The sequence below is a fragment of the Chanos chanos genome, chromosome 8 (assembly GCF_902362185.1).
Source record: "Chanos chanos chromosome 8, fChaCha1.1, whole genome shotgun sequence".
Lineage (NCBI taxonomy): Eukaryota > Metazoa > Chordata > Actinopteri > Gonorynchiformes > Chanidae > Chanos > Chanos chanos.
The window spans coordinates 33,051,234-33,067,408 of NC_044502.1; the positions used below are offsets into that span (position 1 = coordinate 33,051,234).

General features: G+C 40.0%; 1 protein-coding gene across 1 annotated transcript; it reads right to left on the bottom strand.

Moving 5' to 3' along the window:
• Positions 1-210: 210 nt before the first annotated feature.
• On the bottom strand, positions 211-15,926 carry LOC115819118 (alpha-mannosidase 2C1-like). The gene is made up of 26 exons (XM_030782667.1): positions 15,826-15,926; positions 8,579-8,704; positions 8,118-8,241; positions 7,846-7,916; positions 7,535-7,712; positions 7,015-7,204; positions 6,444-6,550; positions 6,195-6,305; positions 5,842-5,934; positions 5,326-5,442; positions 5,141-5,236; positions 4,709-4,854; positions 4,223-4,346; positions 3,530-3,651; positions 3,194-3,279; positions 2,801-2,947; positions 2,563-2,645; positions 2,371-2,465; positions 2,160-2,264; positions 1,895-2,051; positions 1,518-1,661; positions 1,297-1,406; positions 1,041-1,120; positions 778-920; positions 595-698; positions 211-325 (listed from the first exon to the last, which is right to left on the bottom strand). Exons 1-26 carry the CDS (start codon positions 15,924-15,926, stop codon positions 211-213), a joined length of 3,075 nt encoding a protein of 1,024 aa, XP_030638527.1.
• Positions 15,927-16,175: the final 249 nt, after the last annotated feature.

A 16,175-nucleotide genomic window follows, 5' to 3' on the forward strand; every position in this document is an offset into this window, starting at 1 on the left:
CATTTGGTTTAAATTTGTTAAATTATTTGGTAAAATTCTTTCACACAACATTTAAGAAGACAGTTCCTTCAAGAGGTCAATTACATTTGTTTTTGAAAGACTCTTTTTGTGGTATAAATTTTAAGAGTCTGTGATTTTGTCCCGATCATGAAATCCTGATAAAAAAGCAATTGTTTCCTCCCCAGACACAGAAAGTTTCTGTGTTTGTTTTCACTTCAGAAAAAGGAGGAGGGACACAATTTGGAATGGTTTGAAATTCAAACTGATCCCAGAAGCTGTGATTGGTGCCGGAAGATCGGGATTAGCACGCTCCAGTAAATCACAGCTGAAAACCAAAAAAGAAAACAAGTTTTAATTTCTGTTGTATTCATGTTTCTAAACATTACTCTTTGGGTAGGTTATTTTCAGTCTAGCCCACAACAAACACTGTTGATACAACCTGCCCATTAATTATAATGACTGCAGAAAGTTCAATCACATTTATGTTCTGGGCTAAAAAACACAGAACAGGAATGTCGACAAAACTGAAGCTAGAGAGTACTGCACTAGGAACAAAGGAATAATTCTGCACCAAACAAAAGTGAGTAAACTTACTGCCAAGCTTCATGGACAGCGAGAGTGGTGGTCAAAGTAACCGTGGCAGTGCTCCCGTGAGCTTCGTACAGCCGAACAACCAATGCATTTTTCCTCCTCTCAGCCTGGAAGAGAGGGTCTGTCAGTAAAGATAGAGTGGGTGGAATAAAAGGTCATTCCAAGGTCGTTTTCCGGTGGAGATACCTGTTTTACAGTTTCCAGGATAACAGCTGTCGAGCTGATGGAAAAAGCACTCCATGGATCGCTCACGCTGACATTTGGGATGAGCCGAAGAGGAAAGTTGAGGTTATAGGCAGACTGAATGACCCCTGCATCCTGAAAAGAGCCTTCACACAAGGACAACATAGTCTTGTGATTAGATGAGAGGCAGTTTTCTGATAAAACCTTTTAGTGTGGTTTCTGATTAAATCTTCAAGAGTGGTTTGGGGATTTAAGTTAAAACACACCTGAGTGTGGCATGATTGCGTATGTGAAGTGCTGATGTCCCATGTCGGCGTTGGCATCTGGGGCTTTGGGGGAACGCAGCCTATGGAAACAGAACACGCCTTCAATGTGTCCACATTCAGTTTCTTCTTCGTGGTAATGACAAATCAACTAAACAACCCACTCAGTGATGGTTTTGAAATGTGCAAATGTTTCCAAGAAGACAAGGTGATGGTCACAAGAATATTTTGTGTTTTAAAAAGCATTAAGCTAACTCACAGGGAGAGCGTCAGGGTGTTCTGATCAACGGAGTACCCATATTTGCTGTCATTTAGAAGAGCCACTCCAAAGCCATGCTCTGACAAATCAGCCCACTTGTGGGCCCAGACCTGAAATACACAATTATTTCGGTATTTAGTTCTGAGAGTTTTCATACAAATGCATCACAACAAAGATGTTGAACGTAATACTACAATTTTACACTTTTTACTGATTGGTACCTCAAAACAGGCCCAGTCCCAGGAGGTGTTTCTGTGAGTGGTTCGCTGAAGGTGGCCAAACTGGATCTCGTAAGTGGCATTTGGGCTGCGTACTCGCACTGGGAACTCAACCTTAAGGAACTTATGAGCTTCTGTCCAATCCACCTGAAAAAAAGAAAACAACCCTCTTCTTCACATCCTCAGGCAATTTCAAGTCCAGAAGTCTAATGATTTAATACATTAAGTCAGAAATTAAATGTAATGTTCAGTTGCTGGATATATAGGGATCATTTCAAACCTCTCCTCTGGTTACACTGCATTTTGAATAGAGAGCCCATTTAGTCCAGGATGGATCTGGAGACCAGGCCATTTGTTAGAACACTGTGTTCTTTGTCTACCTGTGTGCTGAACTTGATGTAGGGACAGCTGGCATCCAGAATGATCTCCTGTGTGACTGTGCTCTTTCCACTGATCCTGAGTGTGAAAGTGACACTGCCCCGCAGTCCACCTGAACACACAATCTTAGTGGGCTGGACCACATCCACTACTGGTTTCCTATTGACACAGTCTGAGACTTAGAGATGCCAGTCACGTAAGTGCATAAAAGACTGTGTAGAATTTAGCATGCAGACACAAGCAGAAACAGAGATTGGCTTCATTCACCTGGTCTGAAGATGGTAATCCATCACATCCCAGGCATCCCAGTACAGTGGGACATCATCAAATAAAACAAACTGATTGCCCAGGCAGCCCTCAGATATAGCTTCCCTGGAAACATGACATACCAAAAGTGGTTACCATAAATATTATAACTCCAAAAGCAAATTTTATTATTTCTTATAAAAAAACACCTATATCATTGTAATAATCTCACTTGTTTTTTTCCAATAAAAGCAGGGACATTAGGCACCCCATTTTGTCAATAACAATCCGCATTATCCCATTCTCCATCAGGATGGTTCCATCGGACTGTATGTAATAAAGGGCTGAGTCATACTGTTGTGTGTGGTGACAAACATTGTGAATAACAGCTTGCTAAAACGAGAATGAACTAAGAGAACAATACCTGCACTGTCACAGACACCGGGGAGACAGGCTGGACGGAGTCTGAAATACACCCTATTCCCACACTCGGTGCTTTTACCAACACTGTTCAAAGACAGATAGAGATCAGACACCTCCTACAGATTTATCCTGCCTATTGAAGTCTTACATCTTCATTAAACTGTCACAGAGAGTCCTCATTAAACCACTTTTTGAAGGAATCTCAGTAAAAGGATTCCTTTAGTCTTCATGGACATTACCCAGTCTCGGTTGAGCATTCTCCTCTGATAGTGAAACGACCTCGGTGCGGTCCCATGGCAGCGTGTTGAGCACTGCTGTACCGGAGCCTTGACTCAGCAGTGCCCCACAGGCAGCCTGCAGAAGCCCTGTCCCACTCTTATGGATCTCTGATATAAAACATAAATAAATAAATAAATAAAATAAATAAAACAAACGAGGCAAGTTAAGCCACGCTGAAATACTAACTTGACAGCTTTTATGGTTTTCTTTTGTTTAATGCAATTAGTAATTTGAATGCCAGGAACTTCACAGAAAAACCTCTTCCTCTACAGGAAGAAAGTGTTGGAAGTTGATTTACAATCTAGTTGAGAATCTGAGTGGAACTAAAAAGCTATATTAATGCATTAATGTACCTTGATAATATTCAAGAGCATCATCCACCACCATCTCAATGCTGCAGCCAGGAAGTACATCATGGAACTGATTCAAGAGAAGCAGCCTGCAATGCAAACAGAACAGTTTTGGTAGTCAGAATTTTATTTTACTACATATTTTCTTCTTAAATATCAAACATTTAGGATGACAGCAACTACACTGCAATTTAGCTATAATACAAAATTCCATAATGTGGGATTTTGAATTTGAACCTTGAATTTAAAAACCAAACAAAGTCCTGACTGAAAGTATAGGGCCTGAAAACTATTCCACTGATAACTTATTTGACTACTGAAGTAGTGCCATAACCTTACCTCCACAGCTCTTGTAGTCTCTGGGAAGGGTACGAGAAAGCCTGACTCTTGCACAGAGCCAAACAGCTTGCTACCTCCACATCATGGAGTAACACTTCACTCTGACGATTCCCCTTTTTAATCTGAGCCCCAACACAAAATGACAAGAGATTTTGTGGCAAAGAACCGACAGCATAACTTTTATTTAAATGCCACATGGCAAAAATAATCTTTCAGGTGATTAAGCCATCCTAACACAGACATACTGTATGACTGACAGGAAAACGACCCAACTACATGTAATGAAATGACCTGTTGAGTAGATGAGAACCTGTTCAGTAGGACCTCATACTTGATACTGACTGAGGTGTACAGATCCATCATATCCTGATTAATTCAGTCTTAATCAGTGCTTGTATTATTTATGATAATAATCAATATCATAAAGTAAATATGTGGTTTCAAAAGAGCCACTGCTGAACTGTAAAATTCAACCCAGACAGAAGGTATTTTGTATTAACCCCAGACCTAAATATTTTAGGGAACAGACAAACACAGAAAGGTTTTTCTCCCACCTCTCTCCCAAACCTGGAGGAAAATCTCCAAGGAGTCATTTTGGGCAAGTCAGATTATCAAACTGTTATTTTTCCTCATGTGCACAGGTAACTGTTTTTGGGATGACAGTAAACACTGATTCGAAAAGGAGTAAACAACCTTTGCCTGTGTGGTGTATGTGCCGTTATGGATCTCAAGGAAGAGTTCACCGACCCAGGTGCACAGCAGGCCTGATTCAGCTTTCAGCTCCGAAAAAAACTTGTCTGGACTAGACATTTTGACCCTATGTAATGAAAGGTTGAGTAAGAGGAACATGAGTGACATATTGTAATTAAGTAGGAAATCATGCATCCCAAGATATGATCCCAAAGGAAGTTAACAAACACTGAAAATGAAGAATGGGTGTGCACAATGATTTGCTTGTGATGTATCAAGACATTAAGTCAAATCTCATTCTTTAAGAATTCCATGTAAGTTTAACAACATGTCACTGAGAACAATAATACAGGGCATGTAATTTATTAGTTCTGGGTGTGGGCCATCGGTTTCCTGTGTGTAACTGTGTTATGTCCAGACTGAGGGTGGGCTCAGATACTTTTAATGGAGGGTGCACTGTCATTTGAAAGGGGAGGGGCAGGAACTGACTTTGGCAGGCCGTCCGAGTCCTGTACTCGCAAGAGGCGGTCTAGCATGAGCTGTGTGGGACCACCGCCTCCATCTCCAAATCCAAAGAGTAATGCACTGTGATTGGACCTTCCTTTGTCCTTGTTGTTCTTTACTGTGTTCGTTAACTGCGGTTGGAATAAGAAAACACATGTAATGATTCAAATGGGCGGTGTGATATGACATATTTAATTGTTTCTAAACACTAGTAACACAAAATACTCTGCTTGTTGAACCTTTAAGGCTTGAATCTCCATGTAATTGTTAAGAATCAAGTATGACAACTGAATATACCCTGGGGACTATTAAATAAGATGAATCAGGTGTTGTTAGTGTTGGTCTAGCACAACTTCAAAAATGTTCACATGACCGTTACTGAGAAACACTCAACATTGCATGCAAAGGTTCACTTACATCCTCAATTTTGGCCCTCAGCTTGTAAGAGTTTCCAGGTGGGAAATGAGTGAGAACTTGCGAGCCATCGATGCCTTCCCAAAAGAATGTGCTGTGCTAAAAAGGCAGTAAAGAAAATCAATTTACAGACTCTAAATTCAACACGAGATAATGAACAGTTATTGTTTGTGAGGGCAAATTCTCACTGGAAAAGTATTGACAAGGTTCCAGCTCATTTTTTGGGTCAGGAAGTTGGAGATGCCACATTCCTGCATAATCTGTGGGAGCTGAGCTGAGTATCCAAAGGTATCTGGTAACCAGAACTTTAGAGAGGAAGAGAGAACAGACAGGTACAGAAAAACACTCTGTAGTGCATCAGTATTAACCCAGAACATCGCTGCCTATCATTAGTCCTGTATTGCTAATTGAATAAACTGAAATTGTAGACTTTCATATCTGTACACTGTACTTTGAGAATCTATGGTAGCTTCAATATACAAATAATATGCTTTGGGTCAGTTTTGCTCAGAAAGAATGCACCGAGTCGTACAGTAAATTACATTCTGTATGGAGATTCTCTACTCATTCTCCATTTACAATGCATTTTTCAGTTCTTGCCTTAAAAATAACATTTAAGTTAATTAGTATTTTTTCCCATTAAAATAACTTCATGGCTTCAGACTTTCCATTTAAGTTAATGGGTATGGAGTTGTCTGTTGTACCTCTTTGCAGTAATTTCCAAACTCTTCTTTGAAGAAATTCTGTCCCTCTAGAAACTGTCTGACCATGGACTCCCCAGATGGCAAGTTCCCATCCTGAAACAATTCAGAGCAGTGTATTCTCTATTCATAGAACTGCTGCTAAATCTATTTATTATGGCAATTAAAGTCTTTATGAAAGAACAAAACAAGACCAAAAAAAATCTGTGAAGTGTATGGAAAATGTATCTGTTGCAACAATTAACTATATGCTTAATTAGGACTTTTTTGTTAGCATGTCTGTGACTTTAATGAAGAAAAAAAAACGTAAAATCTCTCTCTCTATATATATATGTACATATATATAAGCTTATTACCATCTCCACCCATGTGCCTCCAACTGGGATAAACTGTCCTTTCTGAACATAGTGTTGAATTTGTGAGTACAGGCCTGGGTACCAACTCTTCACCCAGTGAAACTGTTGAGCCTGCGCACACACACACACACACACACACACACACAGAATGTTTAGACACTTCACTGTCACTGTTTTTTTAGTTTAAGATGTATCAGCCAATTCAGTTCAGTGGGAAGAGGCTTACAGCTTAGGTGAGCACTAACTGACCTGAGAACAGGTGAAGATAAATTGTGGGTTTTTCTCCATTAGCCGAATCATAGCGATCCAACTACGGGCACACTTTCTGATGGTTTCTTCGTAAGGCCACAGCCAGGCTGAGTAAAGCATGAGACACAAAACGACAACATTAGAATGGATGAAACATATTGTCTTTTAATAAAGTTATATCTTCAGTGTCATTCAAATGAAAACAATTAAAGAAAAAAAAATTCTCTTTCAAACTGAATGAAATACTGGAATTATATTTTTCAATACTGAGACAATACTGCAAAATATATATTTTAATATAGCCTGCAAATTTCAAATTTCAAAGAAAAAAAATTGCACTTCAGGGACATGGTGACTTCAGAATATCCTGCCAAGAGAGTGAGTCACATTATAAGTGGTCCAGTTTTTAGACCAAACTCCAATATATCAAGTAGTTGAGTCTAAAAAAAGGCAGGTGCTCCCATAATGGCCAGACTGTTTAAAACTGTGCATTGCATAACAAGAATAGAACATTTAAGTTAATTAATCTACATTACACAGGCTGGCATTTGGTACTTAGAGAAGTTCACACCTGTGTCAATGTGACAGTGGCCCATGGCATGAATGATGTGCTGACTCTCTCCATTCCTCTGGCCGAAGAACCTCTGGGCCAGGTTGAGGGCTGCGCAGTATGAGCTGGGATTGGCTGGGTCACACACATTGACCATTTCATTGACTGTGTACAACGCCTGGTAACCACGCTGCTCCCCTTCACCCAGCAACTGGACAAAACCAAGAGAAAACCCAACCAGCTATAAGTATGTAAAAGGGATATGCATGTCTACTTATTGTCATAGTCAAGCACCTAGTTATGACATCTGTTGCAGCATTAAAAACTTCAGCTTCAATCCCCAGTGGATATGTGATCCTAATACTAACTGGTAAAGCAGTCCAATAAACTAATTGTAATTAATCAATCAATTGTGCTGACACATCTTTTCAAGAATTACCATGAAAACCACGATGCAGTTCTATGGTAGTTTGACTGAATGTAGGCTTTAATGTAAGTTGAATGCAACCTACTGCTGTTCCTCAAATCTTCTATGTCATACCTTGACAATATCTACCAGTATCTCAAAGTCAGTCAGAAGTTCCCTGACATCACGATTAAACACAGTAAGCTCTGCCTTCTGGAGAGTGTATTTTCTATTTGGGTCCGGGACATCGATCAGGGAGTCCCGCCCTGCCCCAAGCAGATTGTTACAGGCCAGTTCCACATAGACGGTAATACTGTAGCCAAAAAAGAATGAGAAAACAAATGACAAGTGACTGGTATACCTCATACCATAAATGTGAACAGGGGCTTTGTTGTTTAAAAAAAATTGCTAAACCTTGATGGGGTTCACTTCAAAGAGATACAGACCTGTGAGGCTCATCCTCTCTGAGGCTCTCAGTCAGAATGTAACTGGTCTTTTCACCTTCTTTTGTTAATCCCTGCAAATACAAAACAGCGTTTGCTCAGCAGAACTATGCAGCATTGAGAACAAGTGTGACCAAGCTACTATAGATGATAGACAGACCTATATCGTCAATGTCTTTTTCATATTATGACAAACTGAGGGTGCCTGCTGCCCAGTAATACTGAGCTGCGATGCAATGTGATCGTGTTTTTGATTGATGTTCCTGATGTCTCACCTGAACAGGTTGCTGATCTCTCCATACCATTCCTTCTCCATCACTCTCCCATCGAAGGTGAACCTCTTTTCCTTTCCAGCTTCTAGGTATCTCTAAAGTCACTTTGAACCAACATGTCCACCACCTGTGACATAACAGCTGAAGACGTTCAATTTCGAGTATGCCACTGACTGTGCAGCTCACAGTTATGCAACCAATAGACCACTAAGAAGAATGTGATATGATATAATCAGTAGACAATTTGTTATTTTTTAACAGGGGGGATGGCCCAATGGTCACTGACACTACTCCACAGAATATGTAGGGGGATGGCAGGTTAACAAGGGGGATGCATTTTGGGCATTTTGCAAACAAGGGGGATGGCATCCCCCCTCATCCCCCTACAAATCGTCTACAGGATATAATATTATTTTAAAGTACACATGCACGGATGTGGCAGAACTTCTATGTAGGTTACTTACGTTGGTCCAAAACTATCACCAACTTTACATGGCTGGAAATTTTGCTTAACAGCCTCTGCGAATGGAATCCGTTTTGAGGACTTAAACACGGAGATAGACTCTAATGGACACGTATCTCCGTACAGTCTGTGAAAAGGAAGGAACAGTCAAGGAAATCAATGTACGGAGCAGGAGCAATGTCATTCAGTAAAATTCAGGATAAAGTCTTCCACGTCCGTGACGTTTATGTTAACTTGATATAAACGTATGAGGGTAATTTTTCTACTATGGTCCATTTTGGTCTGGAAAATTTTAGCATTTAGCATCTAACTTTTTTTTTCTTTATAAAAATACATTGCTATGGTTTATTTCTCCATTCAGTGTACAAACACATCCTGATAGTGGCTGTGATGACTTTAAGTAATATATATATATATATATATATATATATATATATATATATATATATATATCACTCTAATATTAAGCGGAAATAGTCAATAGTCAAACGTTGGAAATGGCATTTTGTCATATTTTTTTGAAAATGAAACGATATGTTAGCCTAATGTCAGTTTCCAGTTAGCATTAAATATACACAAAATACACAATATTAAATGAAACTGATCAGTTGTTTTTACATTCATATGAAATGTGAGCTGTTTGGAAATTACACCCAATGAACACACTCTCAATTTAACTCGTATTTACCTTGATTTTCCCTCTTTTTATTACCTCCTATGAACTCTTTTCTCGGGCCATGTGTTCTCCTGTTGAGTGGCTGTTGATATGGTTAAGAAGTATATAAACCATAACACTATGGAGCTAAACCAGAGTTTGGCATTGGGAAAAAAAAGTCGGCATTGAAACACGTGCTGAAATGAACGTGGGGCACTGAAAAACTATTTTGTGGGGGTTTTTTTTGTTCATTCTGATATATATATATATATATATATATGCCTGATATATATATGCCTTTTCAATGACAATCTTTTCTTTGTTTCTTCATGTCAGTCTATTTCAGTGCAGGTTTTTTTACGCAGCAAGTCTTTTTTGCGATATCAGTACTTTTCAATGTCAACTTAAAGCCAATTTATAATTGAATTAAATTCGCCGCCGAAAAATTTCCAGCAAAAAGACGAACTGAGCGCACTTGACAGCTCCGTTTGTCTATCCCCCAAAGTTAGAAGCTAGTCGCTAAACTTGTTTTATAGACGTTGCTGTGCAAAGACTGAATTCCGACTTTTTACTTAACATTATTCTCGCTACCGATGGTAATGCACGAAGAACTTCAACACAGCGACAATAGAAACCCCACCGCAAACTAGCGTTTTGAACGTTTCATCACAGAGCGACGCATACAAAGCAACGTTGAAGTATAAATGCTCACAGCGGCGTAGGCTACGGCGTAGGCTCCGCATAGAGCCTACGCAGAAGTATAAATCCGCTTTTACTGTCTCTGGGTGCAGCCGAATAGTCAAAAAAATTACGTCTTTAAGCCCTTTCCTTACCACTTTTCCTTGACCTTGATGGAAAACGTCATGAGGGTAAGGAAAGGTGGGAAGGAGAATTCATAAGGACTTAGGAAAAGACAACCGCGGTGCTAAGAGAATACGACTGCACTTACACTAGGCTACGTAATCATGCGACGGCGGATATTACTGACGTAGATCTGCCATGGTGAAACTACAATGTTCCGAAGATGGACTTCTAAAAGCGCATCTTAGATACTTCGCCCCGTGCGTTCCTATCCTGTTTTTTTCACGGTATATAGACGTACACAACCCGGTGAAAAATGTTACGTCATTACCAAGGTTGGAATTGAAATAAAAAAAGGCATAGAGGCAACCAATTGGTTGCCTCTATTGATTAATCACAAAAGTGAAACGAATGGCTGCTCATGCTCTCTTTCTTATCCGCTCTCATTTATCGACATGAATCCTGGTGTGTTTGTAGGAAAATAATTGCTAAATTTTTGCAAGATAGGCATAACATATTAGGCCTCCAAATCTACAACTGTACATACCATCACTCTTACGTTTCAAACATGTTGAATTAAAAAACATCATCTGGCTAGTCTCATATCCCTTATCGGTCGTGTTGATCTGACCCATTTTTAGAAAAAAGAATTTAATTTGTTTTGCAATTACTAATGCTTGTATTGCGGTACCAAGACGTACTTTTAATCAGAAATTGTTAGTAAATTATTTAAGTTCATATTGTGAATTTTAACTGTTTTCTGTTAAGAATTTAAGTAAGAATGCACGACGCGGTTTGCGCGAGAAACCCTTTTATTGTAAGAAATCGTTAGAAACTGTTTAGAAACTGTTATATCTTGGAGAGCATATACGTCTTTTGACTGACACCATCACTTCGTCATGTTACTTTAATTTTTTTTTTTAATTTTACTTGTATAGAATCAGCAAATCATTAAATGAGAAAACTTCAGCCAGATAATCTTTATGTCGCGTCAAGGATACGCTACTGTCCAACGGTTAGTGTTACTGTACGTTCACACTGAACGCGGCGAGAGCGTCAAAGTGACCGGAAGTCATTCATTTTCAATGAGAGCCAGCGTCTTTAAGCGGCGAAGAGCGTCGCGGCAAAGGGCGTCGCGGTGAGGGTGGTTTGGGCGTCAAAATACAGTTGAAGTTCGGTTAACTTTATGGTAATGAGATATGACGCGGTTGGGCGGCAACCAATAGAAACTTGGAAGTGCTCCGCTCTAGAGAATTGTAGAGAACACGACAGTATAAACTATTGTTCCCACAAAACTTTTGGTCCTAAGCAAAATGGAGGAGAAACTGATTATATCGGTGGTGGGTTTCCCCATGTTGTACTGTAATGTAGGTTATGCACAAACGTTAGTGTTAATTAAAGACCAAGGCTAGTAAACGTGTCCTATAAACTCCATGCTGGAATTTGACCTAGCCTATCATTAACACAAAAGACACACAACAACAAAAAGCTTTTAAGTAGTGTTTTTCATTAGTTAATTTTGTTACGAAATATGTAATTAGCATTGTTTATTTATTTCTGTCATCGGTCGATTTCGCACCTTCACATTTAAAATATCTCATAAGGTTAACTTATAGCCTACTGGTGGTCAGTCAGCACAAAGATACCGCTCGACCTGTTTGTTTGCTTTATAGCCCCTTTAAAAACATTTGCATAACCAAGCTTTCCGAAGGAACTTGTACCCGCCTATTTCATCAACGGCAGAGCGTCCACAGTGTTCAACAGCGTCGTTGGCAGGGAGGTTTGGGCGACTCTTGACGCTCTCGCCGCTCTCAGTGTGAACGTACAGTTACGTTCACATAATCGTTTGTTGTCTTGAACGGCCGAATGGTTCGTCGCTTTAAATGCTGCTACCGCAAAGAATTGTGGGACGAAATTATCCCCTTTCCTTTCTTACTGTACGTTCACACTGAGCGCGGCGAGAGCGTCAAAGTGACCGGAAGTCATTCATTTTCAATGAGAGCCAGCGTCTTTAAGCGGCGAAGAGCGTCGCGGCAAAGGGCGTCGCGGCGAGGGTGGTTTGGGCGTCAAAATACAGTTGAAGTTCGGTTAACTTTATGGTAATGAGATATGACGCGGTTGGGCGGCAACCAATAGAAACTTGGAAGTTCTCCGCTCTAGAGAATTGTAGAGAACACGACAGTATAAACTATTGTTCCCACAAAACTTTTGGTCCTAAGCAAAATGGAGGAGAAACTGATTATATCGGTGGTGGGTTTCCCCATGTTGTACTGTAATGTAGGTTATGCACAAACGTTAGTGTTAATTAAAGACCAAGGCTAGTAAACGTGTCCTATAAACTCCATGCTGGAATTTGACCTAGCCTATCATTAACACGAAAGACACACAACAACAAAAAGCTTTTAAGTAGTGTTTTTCATTAGTTAATTTTGTTACGAAATATGTAATTAGCATTGTTTATTTATTTCTGTCAGCGGTCGATTTCGCACCTTCACATTTAAAATATCTCATAAGGTTAACTTATAGCCTACTGGTGGTCAGTCAGCACAAAGATACCGCTCGACCTGTTTGTTTGCTTTATAGCCCCTTCAAAAACATTTGCATAACCAAGCTTTCCGAAGGAACTTGTACCCGCCTATTTCATCAACGGCAGAGCGTCCACAGTGTTCAACAACATCGTCGGCAGGGAGGTTTGGGCGACTCTTGACGCTCTCGCCGCTCTCAGTGTGAACGTACAGTTAAAGGATAGTCCAGCGTACCCTATGCTAAAGGAGATAGGAAAGATCAAATACCCGGATGTGTTCTTGATTCGTGGGTTTTATCAAGGATGCATCAGGAGGTGACTTGTGTGGACTTGGGCAGTCAAGTTTCCCAGAATGCATTTCACCCACATTTCACAGAAGTTGCGTTAATGGCGGCAGACGAGCTACCGCATAACTGTAAATTCGAATTATGACTGTTCTGTCACCAAATGTAGTTTTTAAGATTTTTCAGGGGAGAAATTAACGTTTCAGAATTCAAATATGGGTCGGTAGCACCCCATTGAAAGTCCTAAATGTTTGGAGAAGTGACATCTACTAGCAGACCGAGCTAGCTAGCTGCAGAGCCTCTAGCCGGCAAGACCCTGTTGTTTTAAATGCTTTTTAAGCGTACTGCATCATCCCACGTCATCGGGATTCTAGACTCCAGAGTTGAACTTGCGAGTCCGAACTCCCAAGAACGGGAGAATGTACTTGGCGAGAAACGGCTCTAATATGCGCTGAGTCAGAAGGATTTTAGTAGGGATGGGCGGACGAAGCCTTGCGAAGCTTTGAGGCTTTTTCCTGATTGTGCCGAAAAAAGATTCGAAGTTTCGAAGCACCAGTATGTTTCGTGAAAGTGAAGCAAGCTTCAGAATCGAACGTCCCATCACTAGCTTCTAGCAAAGATTTTTCCGAAGCAGCTCCACCTGTAATCCTCTACATTTCGAATTCACCGAGAGCACCTCTGGGATAGGCAAACTAAACCACAAGTAAGTCTTTTTTGTTTTTGTTGTCCCCAAATAAACTGGGATGTCGTACAGTTAACTTTTTACTTTGTGCTGTTTGGTAGATGCCCGGCTGGAGCAAGGCTAACGCTAACTGTAGCTCGCTCATGTGAATTAGTTTAGCTATGGTTAGATAGATATGCGCAGTGTTATGTCCTACTAGGCTACATGACGCAGTAACTGCGTGGACTCTCAAGGTGTGTTTTTATTGGTTTTTGCAAACAAGTGACATCACTCGATAATATCAGCTCCCACATCCTTAAAACAATTAAGATGTTAGCATAGACGATACACATCGCACAGCCCTATGCCAGACCCTGGATTTCAGCCGTTGCCGTGGATACGACTAAAGCTGCCGCAGCCTCAAAAGCTCGAATGTATGCTACACTAATGCTAGCCTGCTGGAGATAGCCGATTGTAACATCCTGGAGGCAGAGGAGATCGCAGTTGGAGCCGTTTTCGAAAAATCTTGCTTGGAAGTCTTCGGACTCCGAGCAGACCTTGGATCTGGGACATAGACGTTTTTCCTTATTTAAATATATGCAAATGATACATTTATTGACCCTCCCCCCCAAACCCCTCCTCTTCCACGCCTTAACTGTACGTTCACACTGAGCGCGGCGAGAGCGTCAAGAGTCGCCCAAACCTCCCTGCCAACGACGCTGTTGAACACTGTGGACGCTCTGCCGTTGATGAAATAGGCGGGTACAAGTTCCTTCGGAAAGCTTGGTTATGCAAATGTTTTTAAAGGGGCTATAAAGCAAACAAACAGGCCGAGCGGTATATTTGTGCAGACTGACCACCAGTAGGCTATAAGTTAACCTTATGAGATATTTTAAATGAGAAGGTGCGAAATCGACCGATGACAGAAATAAATAAACAATGCTAATTACATATTTCGTAACAAAATAAACTGATGAAAAACACTACTTAAAAGCTTTTTTTTGTTGTGTGTCTTTTGTGTTAATGATAGGCTAGGTCAAATTCCAGCATGGAGTTTATAGGACACGTTTACTAGCCTTTGTCTTTAATTAACACTAACGTTTGTGCATAACCTACATTACAGTACAACATGTGGAAACCCACCACCGATATAATCAGTTTCTCCTCCATTTTGCTTAGGACCAAAAGTTTTGTGGGAACAATAGTTTATACTGTCGTGTTCTCTACAATTCTCTAGAGCGGAGCACTTTCAAGTTTCTATTGGTTGCCGCCCAACCGCGTCATATCTCATTACCATAAAGTTAACCGAACTTCAACTGTATTTTGACGCCCAAACCACCCTCGCCGCGACGCCCTTTGCCGCGACGCTCTTCGCCGCTTAAAGACGCTGGCTCTCATTGAAAATGAATGACTTCCGGTCACTTTGACGCTCTCGCCGCGCTCAGTGTGAACGTACAGTAACAGAGACAGTAAGTTGACACTGAAAAGTACTGACATCGAAAAAAGACTTGCAGCGTAAAAAAAAACGCACTGAAAAAGGCTGAAATGAAGAAACAAAGAAAAGATTGTCATTGAAAACAGCACATCAGAATAAACAAAAATCAGCAAAACATCTTTTCAGTGCCCAAAGTTAATTTCAACACAAGTGTTTCAGTGCTGATGAATGCCATTCTGTTTCAGTTTAGTTTTTTCTAATCAGTGCTGATTTTGTTTTTTTCAATGCCAAACTTGAAGTCTCTGATTTAGCTCCATATATAACATGATCCCAAAATTCTGTTTTGTGCAGTGTGGTGGAAATGACAGTGAACCCAAGGGACATGGGTTCTTTTTATGAAAACTACTAGAAAATGTGAATAGCCTAAATATTATAATACATAATATATTTGATTGGAATGGGCATTAATTTCTAATTTGTATTTCAACTCAACATTATTTCAATATTAAATTCAAAATGAAGCTGGATTGAAGATCTAAAGTCCAACTTAGGGACAAAGGCAATATAAAACAGACCAAACATAAAAGGCCTCTTATTATATAATACAATAAATGACTGACCTATTATTTAGTTTATATAAGTTCCTCTTGGTGTGAAGTGTGACAAAAATAACATGTAGAAATGTTTACGTTTTTCTTTTTTCTTCCAGGGACACAAAAGTTACCATAGTTGAAGAATCACCCACAAACACATGAAAATGTGCAATTTTCCGATGCAATGCAAAGGCTTGGAACCTACTAACGTTGGGATAGAAAGGATTAGTGTGCTGGAAAATGTAACATTAGCTATAGTGTGAGATAAATCTTGCAGACAGCAAGTGTAACGTACTTTCCTCTGAGATTGCAGTCGGTGAAATATACATCTGAGATGAATTTTTCAGCACGTTCCAGGAGAGTGCGTCTGTTCTTCAGCACGGGTTGATGATACATGCTAAATGTTCTTGATTGAATGAACAGGAGAGGTCACGACGAACTGAATAGAGTCATCCACTGTATTTTTGAAAAAAAAAAAAAATCTGAATTTTTCAAAAAGCCTACTTTTGGGAACTTGTCCTAGACCACTGACAGTATAACCTTCAAATTTGGCATTAATCATCAAGAGAGGGTTCTGAGTGACCAATAGTTTTCAAAAGAATTGTGATAGGTCAACTGACATAGCCACAGTCATCAAATGAAATT

Excerpts from the sequence above, each read along its gene's own strand:
- LOC115819118 (XM_030782667.1), bottom strand. The coding sequence starts at position 15,926 with ATGTATCATCAACCCGTGCTGAAGAACAGACGCACTCTCCTGGAACGT. Across the intron at positions 8,242-8,578 it reads GGTGATAGTTTTGGACCAAC|GTGGTGGACATGTTGGTTCA; the intron begins GTAAGTAACCTA and ends GTTATGTCACAG. Across the intron at positions 3,280-3,529 it reads AGACTACAAGAGCTGTGGAG|GCTGCTTCTCTTGAATCAGT; the intron begins GTAAGGTTATGG and ends TTTGCATTGCAG.